Genomic DNA, 17,295 nt, shown 5'->3' with positions numbered 1-17,295 from the left:
CTGGCTGGAGAAGTTCGTTCCTAGGAGGATGCCAACTGAGTTACCTTCTGATCCCAGATCAGCTCAGCGTGTGACCCCGTCCGCACTTCAGCTCATGGTCCTTGAAGAAATGCCCTTGTTACAGACTCTGTACCCACACGTCTGCTACACCCCACGCCCTCAGAGAAGGAAAAGACCAAAACGCCACTGCCATCGGCTCGCTTCTTCCGGTCTTTTATCCCCCGGTAGTCAGGCTCTCTCGGGAACTGGGCTTAATGGGGTTGATTTGCCCTTAGAAGGTAGCAGCTGACCCAAATTTTCCCTGCAGAAGTGTCCTTGATGAGGAATCCTCACAGATGTTGCAGGAGGAGGTGAGTCTTGAGTGCAGAGCAGGGAAGGGCAGTCTGCCGCCTGGGCCACCAGGAAGCGCTGCCCCAGACGCCCCGTAAATGTGACATCTGACGTGTGATCTAATGACTCCGTTTTCAAAAGCTAATTCCCGTGCACCCCCCTCCCAGCAGTCACTGCGCCCACCCTTCCTGAGGATCCTGGCACTTCCACTGACGTGGCAGGTGCTCCGGCTTTGGAACGGACGTTGATTTCACGGACTCCCACTTTTGAGCTGAGTGATCTTGGGCAAGTGATTTCACCTCCATGAGCCCAGGTTTTCTTACCTGTAAAAGGGGAGGGACACACTCTCCTAGAGCAGGAGTGAGGGTTGAGAAAATATTTGCAAAAATGCCTCGTTTTTACCTGTTCTTTTTTATTTAAAATTATTTATAGATAGGGGTGCCTGGGTGGCTCAGTCGGTTAAGCCTCTGACTTCGTTTCGGCTCAGGTCATGATCTCACAGTTCATAAGACCGAGCCCCACCTCGGGCTCTGTGCTGAGAGTGCAGAGCCTGCTTGGGATTCTCTGTCTCCCTCTCTCTGCCCCTCCCCTGCTCGCACTCTCTAAATAAATAAACTTTAAAAAAATATTTAAATAGATGCATTTAGCCCCAGGATGAATATATGTGTATACATATATTCCCCCTCATATAATGCCATGAATGTAAGGCTTTTCCTCACAAATATGCGTTTTGAAAGCGGGAGCTCTTTTTTTCCTTCTCTCCCATCCCAGGGCTTGGCAGAGTGCTGAGATCCTCGTGGGAGCCCGACAAGGACTTAAATTGAGTCAGAATCTGTGATAGCATTGTGTTCCGGTTTTCTGGAGCCATAGGATCACCAAAGTCTCTCGAGTGTGAGGGGTGTGCAAAATGTAAACTATCTTCATCGTGTTCGAATATGTCAGAAGCAATCATTGCATGTCGACTTCAGAAGGGACACAGGGACGGTATGGATTTCTTAAAAGGGTCTGTTTTGTGTTGCTTTGCTGCTGTTTTGACACAATGGTTTTGGAGAACAACATCTGAGCTTTAGGTAGGGACCCTTGGGAAGTGTGATGTCATTCAGATACATCTAAAGCGATGAGCTGCGACACAAAGCCAGTCCCTACCTCCCTACGCTAGGCATCCTTTAGGATGGTCTGTACTTATCTAAGACATGTTTCTGAATCGAGACATCTGAACACGAAGTTTACAGTCCAGATAGGTAAGAAGAAGGGCTGGTGATATTAAAGCAAGAGGGTTTTTTCTCTACACTGACCAAAATAGGAGGAAGCCGCGGCTCGTAAACCTGGTGTTCAAAACACCATCAGCCTGACATCAAAGTTTATAAACGTAACAACTATGTTTTTCCACTCACAAAACACATACATGGGTAAAATAAAATGAAAACATGTATTCTGTAGAAAAACCAGATGACTTTACAACTGCCAACATGATTCTTCTTTTAAATGTTTATTTATTTATTTAGAGAGGCATGGGAATGAGCGGGGGAGGCGCAGAGAGAGAGGGAGACAGAGAATCCCAAGCAGGCTCCAGGCTCTGAGCTGTCAGCACAGAGCCCTACGTGGGGCTCGAACCCACGAACTGTCAGATCATGACCTGAGCCGAAGTCGGATGCTTAACTGACTGAGCCACCTGGCGCCCTCGGACTAGTCTTGCTTTAAATTCATGACTGCAAACTTCAAGTGGGTGCTTATCCCAAGCCTAGAAACCTCTCATCTCTCCTCAAACCTTCAACACTTCCTCCCAACTCTCAGCGTGGAAAACTGAAGCAATGGTAAGACCTCGCGGAGCACGTCTACCCATATTCTTGTCTCCTTTCCCCCCGACCACAGGAGAACCACTGGCGCCCTGAGTCACCTTGCACTCGGCACTGGATCCCGTCCTCTCGCACCCACTCCAGCCTCTGCTCGGCAGTCCTTCCCTCCAGAACACCAGCTCATCCCTCCCTGTCGGCTCGTTCCCATCAGCGTACAGACATGTTGTTTCTGTTGAAACCCCCTCTTGCACCCACTGTTTCCCACCACAACGCAAATAAGCAAACATTTCTTGGAAGAGAGTTGTCTGTATTCGTTGCCTCCAGTTCCTTTCCTTCTGTTCTCCGTCAAATCCACGCCAGTGGCATTTGAAACCCTAGGTGACTCCCTCCTTCCTGAGACGCTTCCTTCCTTGACTTCCAGGACATCACACTTCCCCTGCTCTGACCTCACTCGTTGCTTCCTCAGGTCCTTTTGCTTGTTTCTTCTCATCTCCCCAAACTCTTTTAACATTAGCACATCCTAGGCTCAGTCCTCAAATTCCTTCGCTTCTCTGTGCCCACTTCCCTGTTGATCTCATTTAGTTGCATCATTTAAATACCATCCGATGGTATTTAAATACCATGGACGATGACATCCATCTTTCTGTCTCTCAGGTTCCGCTCTGTCCCCTGGACTCGAGACTAATACATCTACTGCTTACTTGACATCTCCATTTAACTAATAAACATTTAAGCGCGACACGTCCAAGAACCGAACTCTAAACTCCTTCAAAAGTGTTCCACCACCTCCCCCATTTCTCTGAAGGGCAGCCCCATCCTTTCAGCTGCTTGAGCCTCAAATCTAGTAGTCATTTTTGCCTTTTCTCTCTCTCTCTCTCTCTCTAATTCACATTTAATCCATCAGCAGATGGACAGCTATGCTCTTTAAGCTGTACCCAGAATCCAGGCCCTTCTCACCACCTTCACTGTGACCCCCCTGGCCCACAGCTCATCATCATCTTTGGCAGGAGACTTGCATTGCTTCCTAACTGGTCTGCCTGTTGGATCCTTGTCCCTCCGTCAGTCCGTCCCCAACCCACAGCCAGAGCGATCCTTTTAAAATATGTCATGCTACTCCTCTGCTTCAAACTCTCCAGTGGCTTTCTATTTCACTGGGAATAAAAGCCAAAACCCCTTACAGTGGCATTCAAAGCCCAATACGGTCTGGCCCCTTCCCCCATCCCCAATTTTTCTGATCTCAACAATTATTGCTCTCCTTTTTTCTGACTCTGCTTCAATTATCTGGCCTCCTCACTGTTCCTTGAACACCCAGGGACACTGTCTAAGCCAGGCTTTGCTCTTGGCTGCTGCCTCTACCTGGAAAACTCTTGCCCCAATATCTGCAGTTTGTCTCCTTCCTTCCTCCACATCTCTGTTCAGCACAGTGATGCCTTGCCTGAGTGTTCCATCTAAAACGTAGAAAAGAGGGGAGTCCCGTCGGCTCAGCGACCGACTCTTGGTTTCGGCTCAGGTCATGATCTCACGGTTTCGTGAGTTCGAGCCCTGCATCGGACTCTGCACCGGCAGCACGGGGCTTCCTTGGGATTCTCTTTCTCTCTGCCCCTCCCCCACTCATCTCTCTCTGTCTCAAATAAAGACACTTTAAAAAAATAAAACGGAGTAAAGAACATGGCTTTTGTCTGCTGTATCTGAATACCTAGAACAGCACTCAGCGTGTTGTAGCAGATGCTGTGGTTGGGCCATCCGGATCCCTTTCGGACCCGGGCACTTGTTTCCCTGGTGGCTGCGAATGTCGGTGGCTGATGGCTTTCAGCTGAGTCCCTCTCCAAGCATTGCTTTCAGCTGCAGACAGGTGCCTTGGCCAAGTTCACGGCCTTCGCCTAGAGACAAAGGAGAGCGCTCGTCCAATGACTGACCAATGTGGGGGTGTGAATGCCCAGCCCCCTTGCTTCACTTTGACCGTAGCTCCCGAGGCCAGTGTGTAAGTGCAGCTCCACTCCTCCTACCCACTTAGCTCTCCAGCAGGTGCATATGCAGAGGGCATTCCACCAACGAGCTTCCCGCACATAAATCTTACTTGTGTTTCCCAGGAAACTCAACCTAACACTGTGCATACCAGCAGTGGTTTGAGGAAGCAGACTCTAAAAGCAGATTTGGGTGGTGGCTCATCCGACAGGGGCAACCCCGTCACCGGTGGCAAGTGGAGGACAAATAGCCCAGCAGGTTGCAATGGCCACGTGGCGAAATTTTCATTGGTGGTGTCTTGGGATGGGACTCTGTTGGAAAGGAATGAACTGGCAGGTTCAATATCTCACGCTTTTGAGAGGTTCGTGGGAAAAGCACTAATTCGTAAGGATAGTGCTTCTTGCTCACGGCTACTGATGTTTTTGAGAAAACCGTGAAAAATCGGGGTTAGAGATCTGCAGTCGAAGGTGAAGGGAGGAAGAGGCCACCTTGGCTGCACATAAAGGGACTCTCATTTCTCCCCAGCCAAAGGGCAGTGAAAGCTGAGGATACGGCGGTGTAAGACCTAATTATGAGATAAATAGCATCTCAGAGAAGGCAGACTTCTCAGTCCCAGCAAGGCTGGAAAACAGCAGGATCCTGAGATTTGGGATGAAGACTTTGGGGTGATACACTTGGAGACCTTGAAACCCCAGATGCACCCGATCCCCAGGGCCTGCAGGAATGACCCAGCCCTCCCTGCTGGGGACCAGCACTCCTTTTGGTTGAAGATGTTATAGAGGGCTCTGTCTTGTAAGGCAACACACATCCCTTCAGGACCTCCCTTCTGGCTATGAGACCAATATCGAGTCACCATCAGCAACTCACCAGAAAAGTGCTGGGTTAAGGGGGGTTTGGGAGGCCACTCTCCTGAGATACATAATTCCCCAGCAAGGACCCTAGGAGATAGTGCTCATCTACTCCCATGATGGTTCTTAGAAGTTTGGAGTAAGGGATGGCCCACATTAAATGAAGTAGAAATTCTAGAACAGATGGTGGAAAAAGGGAACCAAAGGATCAGAGAAATGGGCATTCTAGACTGGATATACTGTAAAAGGACACAGAACTCGCCAGTTGAGTATGCTCTGTGGGTGAGCCAGGAGAACACTCATTTTACCAAAGGGACCAGGTAAGTACTGCACAGAAGGGCCCCAGCATCATCGGGAAGCTCTGTCCTCTGTAGGAGGCTGACAGTACAAGATCCAGTTATTGGAATTGGCCTCACATAGAGCAGTGAAGAAACTAGGTGATAAGACAAGAGGTCAGCTGGTGGTACTCAGTGATCAGGAACATGTGGATAAAATTACCATAACGAGCAGCAAAATCAGAGTGGCAGCTGGGAGGTTTGACCCCCCACAGAACCATAGAGGCGGTTAACAGAACACAGCATTCACAGGAATAGTCAATGGTCAACAAATATGGCTCAGTTTCTACGAGCAAATCAATATGGCGGATGACAAGGAGGTTGAGGGCAGCCACCTCAATAAAAAGCCACCATCTATTATTCTGGTTCTAGACCTGGAACCCACTAAGAGGGAAATCAGATGGATGAAGGAGCCCGTAATACCACGGCAAGCGTATATGGTAATGACGGCCAATAGGGACCTAGGGCCATTTACTCAAGTCACCATACACTGGGGACAGAATATCCACACACTTTGAAGATTTTTGGACACAAGATTCAACCTGATGCTGATATTCAAAGTGTCAACATGGTCCTTCTGTTAGAGTTGGGGGCGCAGAGAGGCCAGGAATAGAGAGTCCTGGTCCAGGTCTAACTCAGCGAGATCACCGGGTCTATGACTTGCCCAGTGGTCATTTCCGTATGTTCTGAGTATACCATTGGAATGGACCAGCTTGCAGGTTGGCGATATTCTAATAGAGGCCTTGGCCTGAGGTACCAGCTATCGCAGAGGGAACTACTTAAATCACGCCCCTGCCCCCCAGACACTAGAGGAAATACCTTGTGGCAGGTGGGAATAGTGCTGATTGATGTTATCCTTACAAACCTGAAGGGTGCAGGGGTGGTGGTTCCTAGAACATCCGCATTGACCTCGCTCCTCTGGCCTCTACAAAACCACACTGAAGATTACAGCAAACTCAACAGAGTCGCAGCCCCATCTAAGAGCAGCTGCCACGTCCAAAGCCACGTGCGTGTTAGAGCAGATCGATGCGGACCTACCCCGTCAGTGAAGTTCGCGGGGATCCAAGGGTCCAGGACACGCCGTTCCATTACCTCCAGATTAAAGGACACAGTATTGCACCTCCCGTCTCTCACCATGCTTCTAAGTGGAGCACATGACTGGCGGGCCTCTCTGGATTCTGAAGCAGCATGCTCCACGCCTAGGAATCCTGCTCCAACGTCAGCCTACGTCCTGGGCGACACGGAAGTACGCCAGCTCTGAGCAGGCTCTGGAGCGAGAAGGGCCCCTGCGGGACGGGTGGGCTCCCAGCCACTTGGTCAGCACTAACTAGACGACCTCACGGTATTAAAGGCATTGGTGATGGAAAAGCTGTTGTGTGCCAAGCTCCAGGAAGAGGATTACGATGCAAGGCCTGCAACGGTGTTGTATTCAAGGCTCCTGAGAGAAACCGAGCCCCTGACCTTGGGATACGAAGCCACTAAATGGCCAGAACCGCCCGTCTTGAACGGTTTGAGCAGGCCCTGTGGCAATCCATCCTAAGATGGCAACGACACAGCTAGAACCTGAGGGACGAACAGGGGGCCCAGAGCCCCAGATCTTTCACACCAGAACCTCTCCCTAAGCTCCCCCGTATGTGTGCGTGAAGGGTCCCTGATGGTCACCTTAGAAGGAAAAAACTGAAGTGTGGTTCTGTCGGTTCACCATGTGGGTACAAGCTCAAATTGGATAGCTGCTGCTCTATGGCAGGCGGCGGGCGGGGGTGGGGGGGTGCAAACGACAGTGATGAGGGAAAATCGTCCCAACACACAGTTTAGGGCAATGCATCTGGACATTTACTGTGTGGGAAGAGAAGTGGTCCAAAGCAAGAATAAATACAATGGTATAGGGCTTGGCTGTTGGTCAGGAGCTTGGAAATAAAATGGCTGCAAAATCGCCCAGCACTTGGGTGACTAGAATCGACACATTCTGTACATGGGTTTGCTTTTTCTGCCTGCAGGACCTCGGCCAGCATCATCAGTGTTTATTCTACCCTGATGGGACCCTCCACCTCCTCGGGCCAAAGAATCTGCACTAACAGCCAAAGAGATGTGCAGTGGGCACGGAGCCCGCAGTCCGCCGTTTCTATGACATATGGTATCCTCTGGAAGCTGCCAGCCTGATTGACTGGAATGGCCTTTTGAAGATGCAACGGCAGAGCCAGCTCGGAGACAATACCGCTCAAAGATGGTGTGGCAGGAAGCTTCTAAGAATCCTTGATGAGCCCTGCCTCCTGCCATTCACAACCCTGTGTGACTGTGCCCCTTGAGTGTGGACTTAATTGACTGGCTTCTGATAAACACAATATGGCAGAAGTGACAGGATGTCACTTCCAGACAAAGTTACAAAAAGACCGTGATCTGTCTTGTTTTCTCACTGCCTCTTGGACTGATTGTTTTGAAGCCAGCTGCCATAATGTGAGGCAGCCCCGGGGACAGGCCCAGTGATGAGGGGACAGAAGCCTACCAATGACCATGAGTGATCTTGGAAGAGGGCTGACTCCCTCTGAGCCTTAAAACGGGCTGCATCTTTTGTCAATGGCCCTACGCACTCATGCAAGACCCGGAGCCAGAGGGACCTACCTAAACTGCACCTGTGTTCCTGACCCACAGAAACTGAGATCATGTTTGTCATTTGAGCCACTAAGTTCTGGGGTAATTTGTAACATAGCGTTAGGTAACTAACATGGAGGACTGCCCTTTTAGAAACCAGAGGTGGAGTTGAATAGTTTAGCGCCACTCCCAGTGACCCACTTAGAGGAGCTGGGTTTCTCATCCCCGCAACTCTGGGCCCCGTGGGTTGTTTTTAATTTTAGGGAGCGCGCGCACGCTAGCAGGGGAGAAAGGCGCGGGGAGAGAGAAAATCTCAAGCAGGCTCTGCGCTGAGTGTGGAGGCCCCATCCCAGGACCCTGGGATCATGACCTGAGCTGACACTGAACCAACTGGGCCACCCAGGTGCCCCCGGTTTAGAGGTTCTTGCTCTGAGAAGAGGAATGCATCTACTAGTGACACAGGGACATACCCATTAAGCTTTATAGCTTAGAGTTACTTCGGGGTCATTTTGCTAAAGAAAAACAGGCAAGGAAAGAAGTTACCATTTGGCAGAGGTGCAGGAGACTCTAGTCCTCAGGAATTGGGCCAAGGAAGAATATGTCTGACTCTCAAGTGATCTAAGGGGGCAGATAAACATGGCCGCCTGTGGTAGAAAGACCCGGTGAACAAGGGCTCAGACTCCCTCGGAGATTAGGAGCGGGTCAAGCCATCCTGACCAGCAGAGGTTCGAGTTGATAGAGCGCTCTAGGAGGAGGAGAGGGGAGGAGGTCACTTGTGGCCGGGACACCAGCTTCGATGGCAGGGTCTGTGTTTTGCCCACTAACCTTCTTCGAAGCAGGAAGAAATGCGGCGGACTCTGAAGCTATTCCCAGAGCTGCTTCTCTGAAGCCGGCGCATCCGAGCGGTGAAAGGATGGCCCACACTGGATGCAATAAGCAGACTACGCCGAAGGTATAAAAGTCTGACCCTCTGGCCTGATGGATACCGCAGGAATATCGTGTTTCCAGAGCATCTCACAGGATCTCTGCACAGCCTTTGTTGCAACAGCATCTCAGTTCAATTCTTCCTCCTGCCCAGTCCTCCTTTTTACTCCCTCACAAATGTTCACCCCACGGTCAGGCCCCAAGAAACTCCCCGTACGCATCTTTTGCAGTTTCCTCTGGAACCCAACACAACAGCTGAACAAATGAATACACGGTTACCTATTTGGTGCTGTGCCGTCCTTAACCCATTTGCACAACCCAAGAACTAGGAGAAATGTGGTTTTAGAATGGCAGAGACCATCCAGAGTGGAGCTCAGGCCTATGCAGCGCCTTCTAATGGGAAGAATTCGAACCACTGAGTTGGAAAAGATGTCAATGGTCTTCCAACGGTTTCTTTTTCGTAGAGAACCGCGTTTTTTGAGGTGCAGTCTTACGTGGGACCTTACGTGGAGAGGGAGTTCAAAGTTACCTCCACCAACATGGCTTCTCTTGCCGTGAGACACCTCTGAGGAACGAGATTCCCTCCGTATCATCTGAAATGGGCAAGAGAAACCCTGACCTGCTGCCATGTTTACAGAAGCTATTTAACTCCAGAGAATTCCTGGAGTCTGAAGAGCAGACACCAGATTAAGCGATGTAGATTTAGCAAGACAATGACCTGCTCGTTTTTTTGCAACCTACCAGACACCAGGCATTCTATTTATACGTATCTTATTTCATTTAAGCATCAGAACCCTGTGAGGAAGAATCGTTTCTGTGTTACGGCTGGAAAAACCGAGAGCTGTGATCTTTCTTAGTAACTTCAAGTCCAGCGCTGCCCATAGCTCAGCGGTCAAGAGCTTGTGCTGGGCACTCAGACTGCCGGGACCAACTCCCGCAACTATTGCATAGCTTTGGGCAAGTGACCTGTGCCTCGTTCTTCTAACGCCTAAGGGAGACTGGAAAGTCACCTACCTCGGGAGGACGTTGGGAGGAGTCAGCTGATACGTGTCAATTAGAACAGAGCCTGGCGCACAGGCAACTTCTAAATTTGGCTATTTCTCTCCAGACACGGCAGGCCTGGGAAGAAGCCAGTTTCGGACATGCGAGGCCGGAGTATTACCCTTTGTCACCACTTTTCCCCTGTGACTTCTGGTCAGAACACACTTGGGGAGAGCCTTTGTACCAGAGGTATGGATGGGCACCCGAGGGTCGGAGCGCGGTCTGTCCCATGGGTAACCTTCACCACCAGGGAAGAAGTTCCACCTGTGTCTTTTTCCCTCTGTGCTCCTTGGGAGGGTGGAATCATGCCTCTCTGGGATTCGGGACTTCGCAAGGGTGATGCCTGCCACATGTCCGGTGCCACACAAATCCTTCTGGAATAAAAAGCACTCATGCGGGAGAATGGGATGGCTTCACGTGGGAGGCCTACTCCACCATTCTGTGCTTCCTGCTTGTGTCTCAAAGTACCTTCAGGATGAAGGTTAAAAATCTCAAGTACCTGAACCATGCCCTGAAGGGGCGAGTAACATTTATTATGAGTAACTCCATTTTTCCCTGTGTGGCTTTAAGCTGATAGAAAATCTGCTAACAGCCATTTAAGAGGAAAATTTGTAACATCCTTTTCAATGACCAGGTTATAGAAATCCAATACCCAATCAATCCCCCGCCACTGTGGGTATCACTAGCAGCTTCCGTGGGGGAGTATGGCTTTATATTTGGTATTTTCAGCTTCTCATACTGAAGGGTTGGAGAGCAGCTCCTCCCTGGCAGCAATTACCCTTAATTTACGTTAGTACTCATATTCTGTGCAAGCCATGGAATCCCTTAGCCAAACAAATACTAAAAACCGCCTCAGGTGAACACTATGCGTACTTCCAGCCCTAAGTCAGTAAACCAGGGATCATTCCCCACAGAACAAGTGGGCTGGTCAACATGGGAGATCAGAAATTATGGATACCTTAATTCCTCGACCTTACGTGTGCACTGATTTTCCAAGCAATCTTTTGGTGAAGTCCTATGCCATTTCTTTGAGATGCCTGCCGGAGTCTTTTACACAGGGTAAAAGAACTGAAATCGAAATCGGGAAGGGCCGGAATACAGCTGTCCCTCCTGGTTTAGCTCCTCTGCACTATTGCCCTTCAACCTGAGGCCCACGCATCTGGCAGCACAGGCCTGCTTAAGGGAATCTCCCCGCTCCGATTCCCCACGGAGCACCAATGTGCTTGCGGGCTCCCTTTTCATTTCAGGTGAGGAAACTGTCGACTCCTGCTTTTGCTCAGAAACCAGTTAAGACCAAAATTTACAATCTCACGTATTAGCTGATGTGTCAGGAAATGGTGAGAAATGAGGCCAAGTAAGTACTGCCTAAGTACCTTTAGAAGATCTTAGTCATATTTAGGAAGTTAAGCAGTATAGATAGATGGAAAGAGAGATAGAAAGGAGAAGGCCCCGATGGGCAGCAGATGGCCTAAGGCATCCAGAAAACAGGTCAGGTTATTAGTGGTAGAAATCTGAACGACCTCAAGCCACCACCTGTAGCTCGACCTCCTCCATCAGACTACGTTGAGGTAAGAAACGGGACTTCTGCAGTCCCAGCGACTGATACAGAAGTTGATACTTGACCCCTTGCCTCATTTTACCAGTCTCACCTTTTGCTTAAACTCTCTAGTTCAGGTGAAATTTTCTTCTCCTCTGGTACCTCATTCCCCTGTTGAGGGAAATGTGTTCTTAAAAACAATTCGGGGGCACGTGGGTGGTGCAGTCGGTTGAGTGTCCAGCTCTTGATCTCAGCTCAGGTCATGATCTGTTTGTGAGATCGAGCCCCGTGTCGGGCTGTGTGCTGACACCGTGGAGCCTGCTTGGGATTCTCTTTCTCTCCCTCTCTGCCTCTCCCCCCGATTGCCCTCTCAAAATAAACTAAAAAAAAAAAAAAAAAAGCTTACATTGGAAGATGGAGTACATTAGCCAGTCTTAAGCACATTCTGACCACTCGTAGATACCAAACTGACTGATGCCCACAGCTAGTAGGCTGTTAAGTCCAGATTAGTTGAATTCTACCAATTTCACTCTGAAAAATTCTTGTCAAATTAGGTGTAGGGAAAACCAGAAAACTGAGGGGAAGTGTCTGTAAAAATTCAAAGGAATTCTGTACTTACCCTGTGTAAAAGACTCCAGCAGGCATCTCAAAGAAATGGCATAGGACTTCACCAAAAGATTGCTTGGAAAATCAGTGCACACGTAAGGTCGAGGAATTAAGGAGGTATCCATAATTTCTGATGTCCCATGTTGACTAGCCCATCAGTCCAGCTTTCTGGATTTTTTTTTTTTTAAAGTAATCTCTACACCCAACACGGGGCTTCAACTCACAACCCTGAGACTGAGTCGCATGCTCTACTGACTGAGCCAGCCAGGTACCCCAGATCTGAAGGCTTCTACTTAAGAACCCAAGTGACACCAGGTCATGCTCCCCCACCACAGAAATAAGCTTCATTTCTGTCGTAGTGGGAACATGACCTGCCAGCCCACTGTACCCCAAGAAAGGCTGAAAATCAATAGCACTCTTGCTTGGCCTGGAGCCTGTTGCCACTGTCTTCTGAATTACTTCAGGAAAACGAAACAGAGCCGCTACTTTGAGCGCCAACAGCAGACTCGGCCCTACGCCTGAGGGTGTGAGTGAAGACCAGCACACAAAAGGAGGAAAAGGGACCAGCAAATGATCCCCTCTGGCAATGTGCGAATGCCTGGACGGCCAGTTTAACAGGAAGGCATCACTGTCCAGATCTTTTCTAGTTCATTTCACAAGCAGAATGTTTTATGGCTGAAATTTCTTAATCACTTAAAATATAATCCAATTAAGATGCTTTCCACAAACAGGTCAACTGTGGCTCGCTGTAGCTGCAGGTTACGGGTAGAAGAGACTGGAAAGGGCATGTGGAGATACCGAAGATGCCAACAAGCTGTGGCAGCAGAGGAAGCCCTGTTACAGGACGAACCCGACGCACTCAGTCCTGACAGTCCTCTCAGCTTTGTTTAACCCAAGGTATATGTGGATTCGGATCCCATCTTCCAGCCAAGAGTAGGCTGGAACTTCACTTCCCGTAATTTGTATTGTGAAAATAAGTAGATTTAACCCCTTTTCAAACTATACCCTCCTCTCGGTCCCCAACCCGCCTCCCCCACTTACTCTTCCATCATAATGCACAATTTATGACTAAGGACAAAAACGCCCTGTTCCTCCTTACCAGAACAGTTCAAAGGGCAGAGAATGTTCAAAGGGTTACGTGACCAAAGCCACTACCGATGACTGACCGTAACATCTTCTGGGTAATCTAGTCACACGTCAGAAGAGCCAGAAACAAGAACTGTATGGCCAAACTGTGGAGATCATTTACGTAAATACCTTACTTTCACTGGACACCCTTTTGTTCCCATTTTTAACACTGTATGATCCTACCCGGCAAAGGGCCCAAGGTGTTCGTGGTTTCAAATTCGCACAACCAGCTGAGCAGAACGTACCTGGTTGCTTACAAATGCAGAGTACAAACTACATAGTTCAGTCACTCTGAAGTTCTACCATTTACGAGGACCGAACTGAAGGGTCAGAATATGAAAAACAAAGGCCATCGAGGTGACTTGGTAAGAAGGCAAACAGATGAAGTGGTGACTCCAGCTCTCTTGGTACCAGTCTGTGATCCTAGCCTGACCCGTCGCACCAATTCAGAACAAACATACTTTGAGAAAGAAAACCTTACACAGAAAGCTTGGCTTCACAGTACTTGGGTGTTCTAAGTGATTAAGAATCACAGTAGCCACGAGTAAAGACGGCACACAGGTCATCAGTGACTGGATTACTAGTTTTCCGAAAGCTGGGTCTGGAAGCCATGTGTTCTGGATAAGGGATTGTAGACAATTAAAATCCCTCAGCGCTTCACGTTACAAAAGGAGTAAATGAGAAAACAAATCTCTTACAGGCTGCTTGTGTGGGTGACGACGACTATCAGTGTGCTAGGAAAAATATGAAAAATGCAAACGTTTTAAGTACCGAGATCTATTTTGGGTCGTTCAATTTCTGCCCAGAAGAACAGTGAAACTATTTTGCTACGTTCAGCACTTCACACCATGCACAAAGACCTCTCTGCTCCTGGGCAGACTTGTTTTCAAAAGGAGTATGGCTACCCTGGGAACAGAGGCCACGGCTAATATCTTCCATGACAACATCTACTTTGACTGAATAAGCTTTATAGTTCTTAAGCCAAATCAAGTCTTTGGATGAGAATCTCTTCCTAGAGCGCAATGTACCCTTGATCACTATTTTTGGTACATGACAGACCTTCTTGCTCCAAATTTGGGGAATGGATCAGAAGTTCCAAGATTCATTATTTAGAGAATACTTTATTAGTTTCTGTAATCAAACCCATGTAGATAAGACCTTACACATTTAATACAGTGCGTTACCCCTGTACAAATGGAAAAAATTGTGTTTAACATTTCTAGACCAATATGGCTGTTAATTTCTGTACAATGCCAACCCAACACGGTACGACTGGGGTAGTTTTTCCAAAGTTGACAGCACAGCTAAGGTTTCCAAAAATTCAAATTATTTATATATATATATGTATATGTATGTATATATATATATATATTTATTTATTTATTTATATAAAAAGACCAATAGCAGTATGTTATGCATCAATAGCAGCAACAGCCTTTCCAGGTTCTGCGGTCATCTGCACAAGATTATAGACACATCCAGCACGCTCCATTAATAAAAAAGAAAAAAAAAAACAGGTAAAAAAACAAACCCCCAGAAAACAGCAAAGTTCTGTTACTGTTGTGGTACCTGGCACCATTTTTTTTTTTTTTATTAGCTTCTCAATCATCATCTGGAAAGAAAACATTCTAGAATAACGTCATTAAAAACAGCTCTGAGAAAGCACGGTCACTGTTACGTATCATAAAGCAGGTACAAGGTATTTTACATTCACAGAGGTATGATACAGTACTGTCCTACATCTAGAATACTAGAGGATACAATTTAAAAAGGCATTATTTGAGACTTGATTCTACTTTTCCAGCAGAGGGCCCAAAGGGTGGTACAACACAGCTCTGGTAAAGAAATGCACCTTCTCAGACAGGATTTCCTGTCATTAAGGGCACGGTTCTAGGTATTCACTGCTCTTGATGAACATGAGCTAAAAAACCGTTAAAAAAAAAAAAAAAAAAACACACCAAAACCCAACAAACCCCATTGGATTCATACAAAGATGATGGAGTGGAGGCAAGCCAGACTCAATCTAACTAGTATTTTACCCAATCTGTCGTGTTTGAACGGTAAGAACTCCGTGGGAGAAAGGAGACGCCAAGTAGCACTTCAAAGCTTCGGGCCACAACCAAAACAGCATCATTTCAAACAGAAGCGGTTAGCCAAACCCTGCCCTCTTGGGGACGTCCAAGGGTGTGGACGTCAACATTTCATCATCTACTCACTCATCCAGGAAGAAGGGGAGATCAGTTACTGTACTTTGATTGTGTTCAACTCAATCACAAGGTTACAAAAATAGCAAGCTGCCATAATAAAAAATAAGGCTCCTCTATCCAGCACCAGTTACCTTCAGTTCTTGACCACCAAGCCCACAAATGCTACAACCATACCCAAAGCACACAGGGAGCAAAGAGACCACACCTGACACATTAGCTGGAATCACTGTTGTTCGGCATCAGCTGTTCCTCTGCAGGGTTATTTTCCTCTACTTCTGGTGTTTCATCTAACCGTAAGGATTGCAGTTCTAAATTCTGTGCACTCACGGGATGCGTATGCATATCTGTACATAGATTCTGACCGAAGATGCACGGCCGTCAACCGAGTGTGCAACACATAGCAGGTGCGAGCCGGCAAAGCCTCACTTTACTGGTGCAGCAGCTGTGTGTCAGTGTAAATTGCTCCTGTGTCCCCTGTGCACCTGCAAGCTCTGGACAGGATAATGTCATAGACCATTTTACCCCTTTGGCTGCTGGCATTATCCGACTCAGTTCTCCCTCTTTCCCCGCTCCCCTCCCCCGGCCCCGGCAATAAACCACAGCCTTTAAGATTTTGTTTCTTCTGTTTTGATCGCCTGAGGCTTGATTGGTCCAGTTCTAACAGGTTTGGTGGCTATGGTGGGTGCAGGGGGTGGCTTTTCTTCTACTTTTTCCTGACAGACACCAGGTGGGTCGGCCAGTGTTTCAGGAGGTTTACTGGAATCACTGTCCACTTTCTGGGCTTTGCCTCCTATCTGTTTGCTCTGTTGTTGTTCAGAGAAGAACCGTTGCGTGGACTGAAGAACCTCTGCTCTCTGCTTTGCCTTAAAAAATAAGAAACAACAACTGAAAATGCTGCAGCGCCACCAAAGCCCATCCATCAGTCTCAGTTCACACTCTCGTACCGACCACAAATCAGTCTTCCCCTCGCTGGTCTGGCCCAAAACCAAAAGCACCTCAATGATCTTTCAGCTTTTAACTGATAGATTTCTTCCTATCTTTGCAATCATTCCATGTGATTTTTTTTTTTTTTTTTTTTTTTAAGCATTTGGAAACAGGACCACCTCCCACCACCTTTTCAAAGTTTGCCCTCTTATAAGATAAGAAGACAGAAATTGCTGTTGCTCTGTATCTTTTCCGGAACAAAACTTATTGATATCAAATTCTGTTTAGGGAAGCTGCTTGCAAATTTGAAAACATATATATGTAACACTTAAAACTTCTAGTTATCAATATGTGGTCTACAATAAAACGAAAAGGAAGCACTTATATTGTGGCATTACCAACACCTAGGACCAAATGTCTTGTGGCTGAGTCCTCTTCCCACAGCTCTCTTCTGCAGGGGAAGAGCGTCAGAAATTAGTAACTACAACTTCACTTGATCACTAAGTTCTGATAGCTCCTACCACATCCTGAGCTGGTAAAATAATCTCCTACTTTTAATGGCTACGTGCCCCGGAGAATATACTTACGTCAGTCACTCTGTAAATTATACCACTGTAATGTACACAAATAAAATTTAAGTTTCTGTATCTCTTGCATACAACAAAAAAGCCCTTCGTGTTCTATAGGAAACCTGTACTATCCAAAGATCTAAAGCAATTCAAGAAATTTTTACCCCCCCTCCCCGTTATAAGCTCTACTGTCATTTCCAACATGGGCATTATATGAAAATCAAGTGCCAAGGAGACAGAAGCACAAGTGGAAACCATGGCCAAATAGTTTCCAAAGATTTCTACACTTGTATTAAATATACAAGTATATTTAATAGTTATGAACAGATGGAAATCCCTAGGCACACAGCCGTAATACAAGTAGATAATATTTAACAAGAGTTTCACCGCAGAGTAGTCTTTAAATTTGATTACTCAGGATGAGAAATGAGGGATATTAATGCAGAAAGAAACCAGCCAGTCAACCAAATTTTCTAAGCGACTGATCATGAACATG

The 17,295-nt window shown here is 47.5% G+C and overlaps 1 protein-coding gene across 1 annotated transcript in view; it reads right to left on the bottom strand.

The window, feature by feature from the left end:
- Positions 1-14,653: 14,653 nt before the first annotated feature.
- Positions 14,654-17,295, bottom strand: part of PRRC2C (proline rich coiled-coil 2C) — a 94,528-nt gene continuing 91,886 nt past the window's right edge. Inside the window, 1 exon segment of the mRNA XM_042926071.1 lies at positions 14,654-16,169. Within this exon segment, the coding sequence (XP_042782005.1) occupies positions 15,912-16,169 (258 nt within the window). The 3' untranslated portion in view covers positions 14,654-15,911.

The sequence above is a fragment of the Panthera leo genome, chromosome F3 (assembly GCF_018350215.1).
Source record: "Panthera leo isolate Ple1 chromosome F3, P.leo_Ple1_pat1.1, whole genome shotgun sequence".
In the NCBI taxonomy this organism is placed as follows: Eukaryota; Metazoa; Chordata; class Mammalia; order Carnivora; family Felidae; genus Panthera; species Panthera leo.
This window is presented reverse-complemented; position numbering and strand designations above follow the sequence as displayed.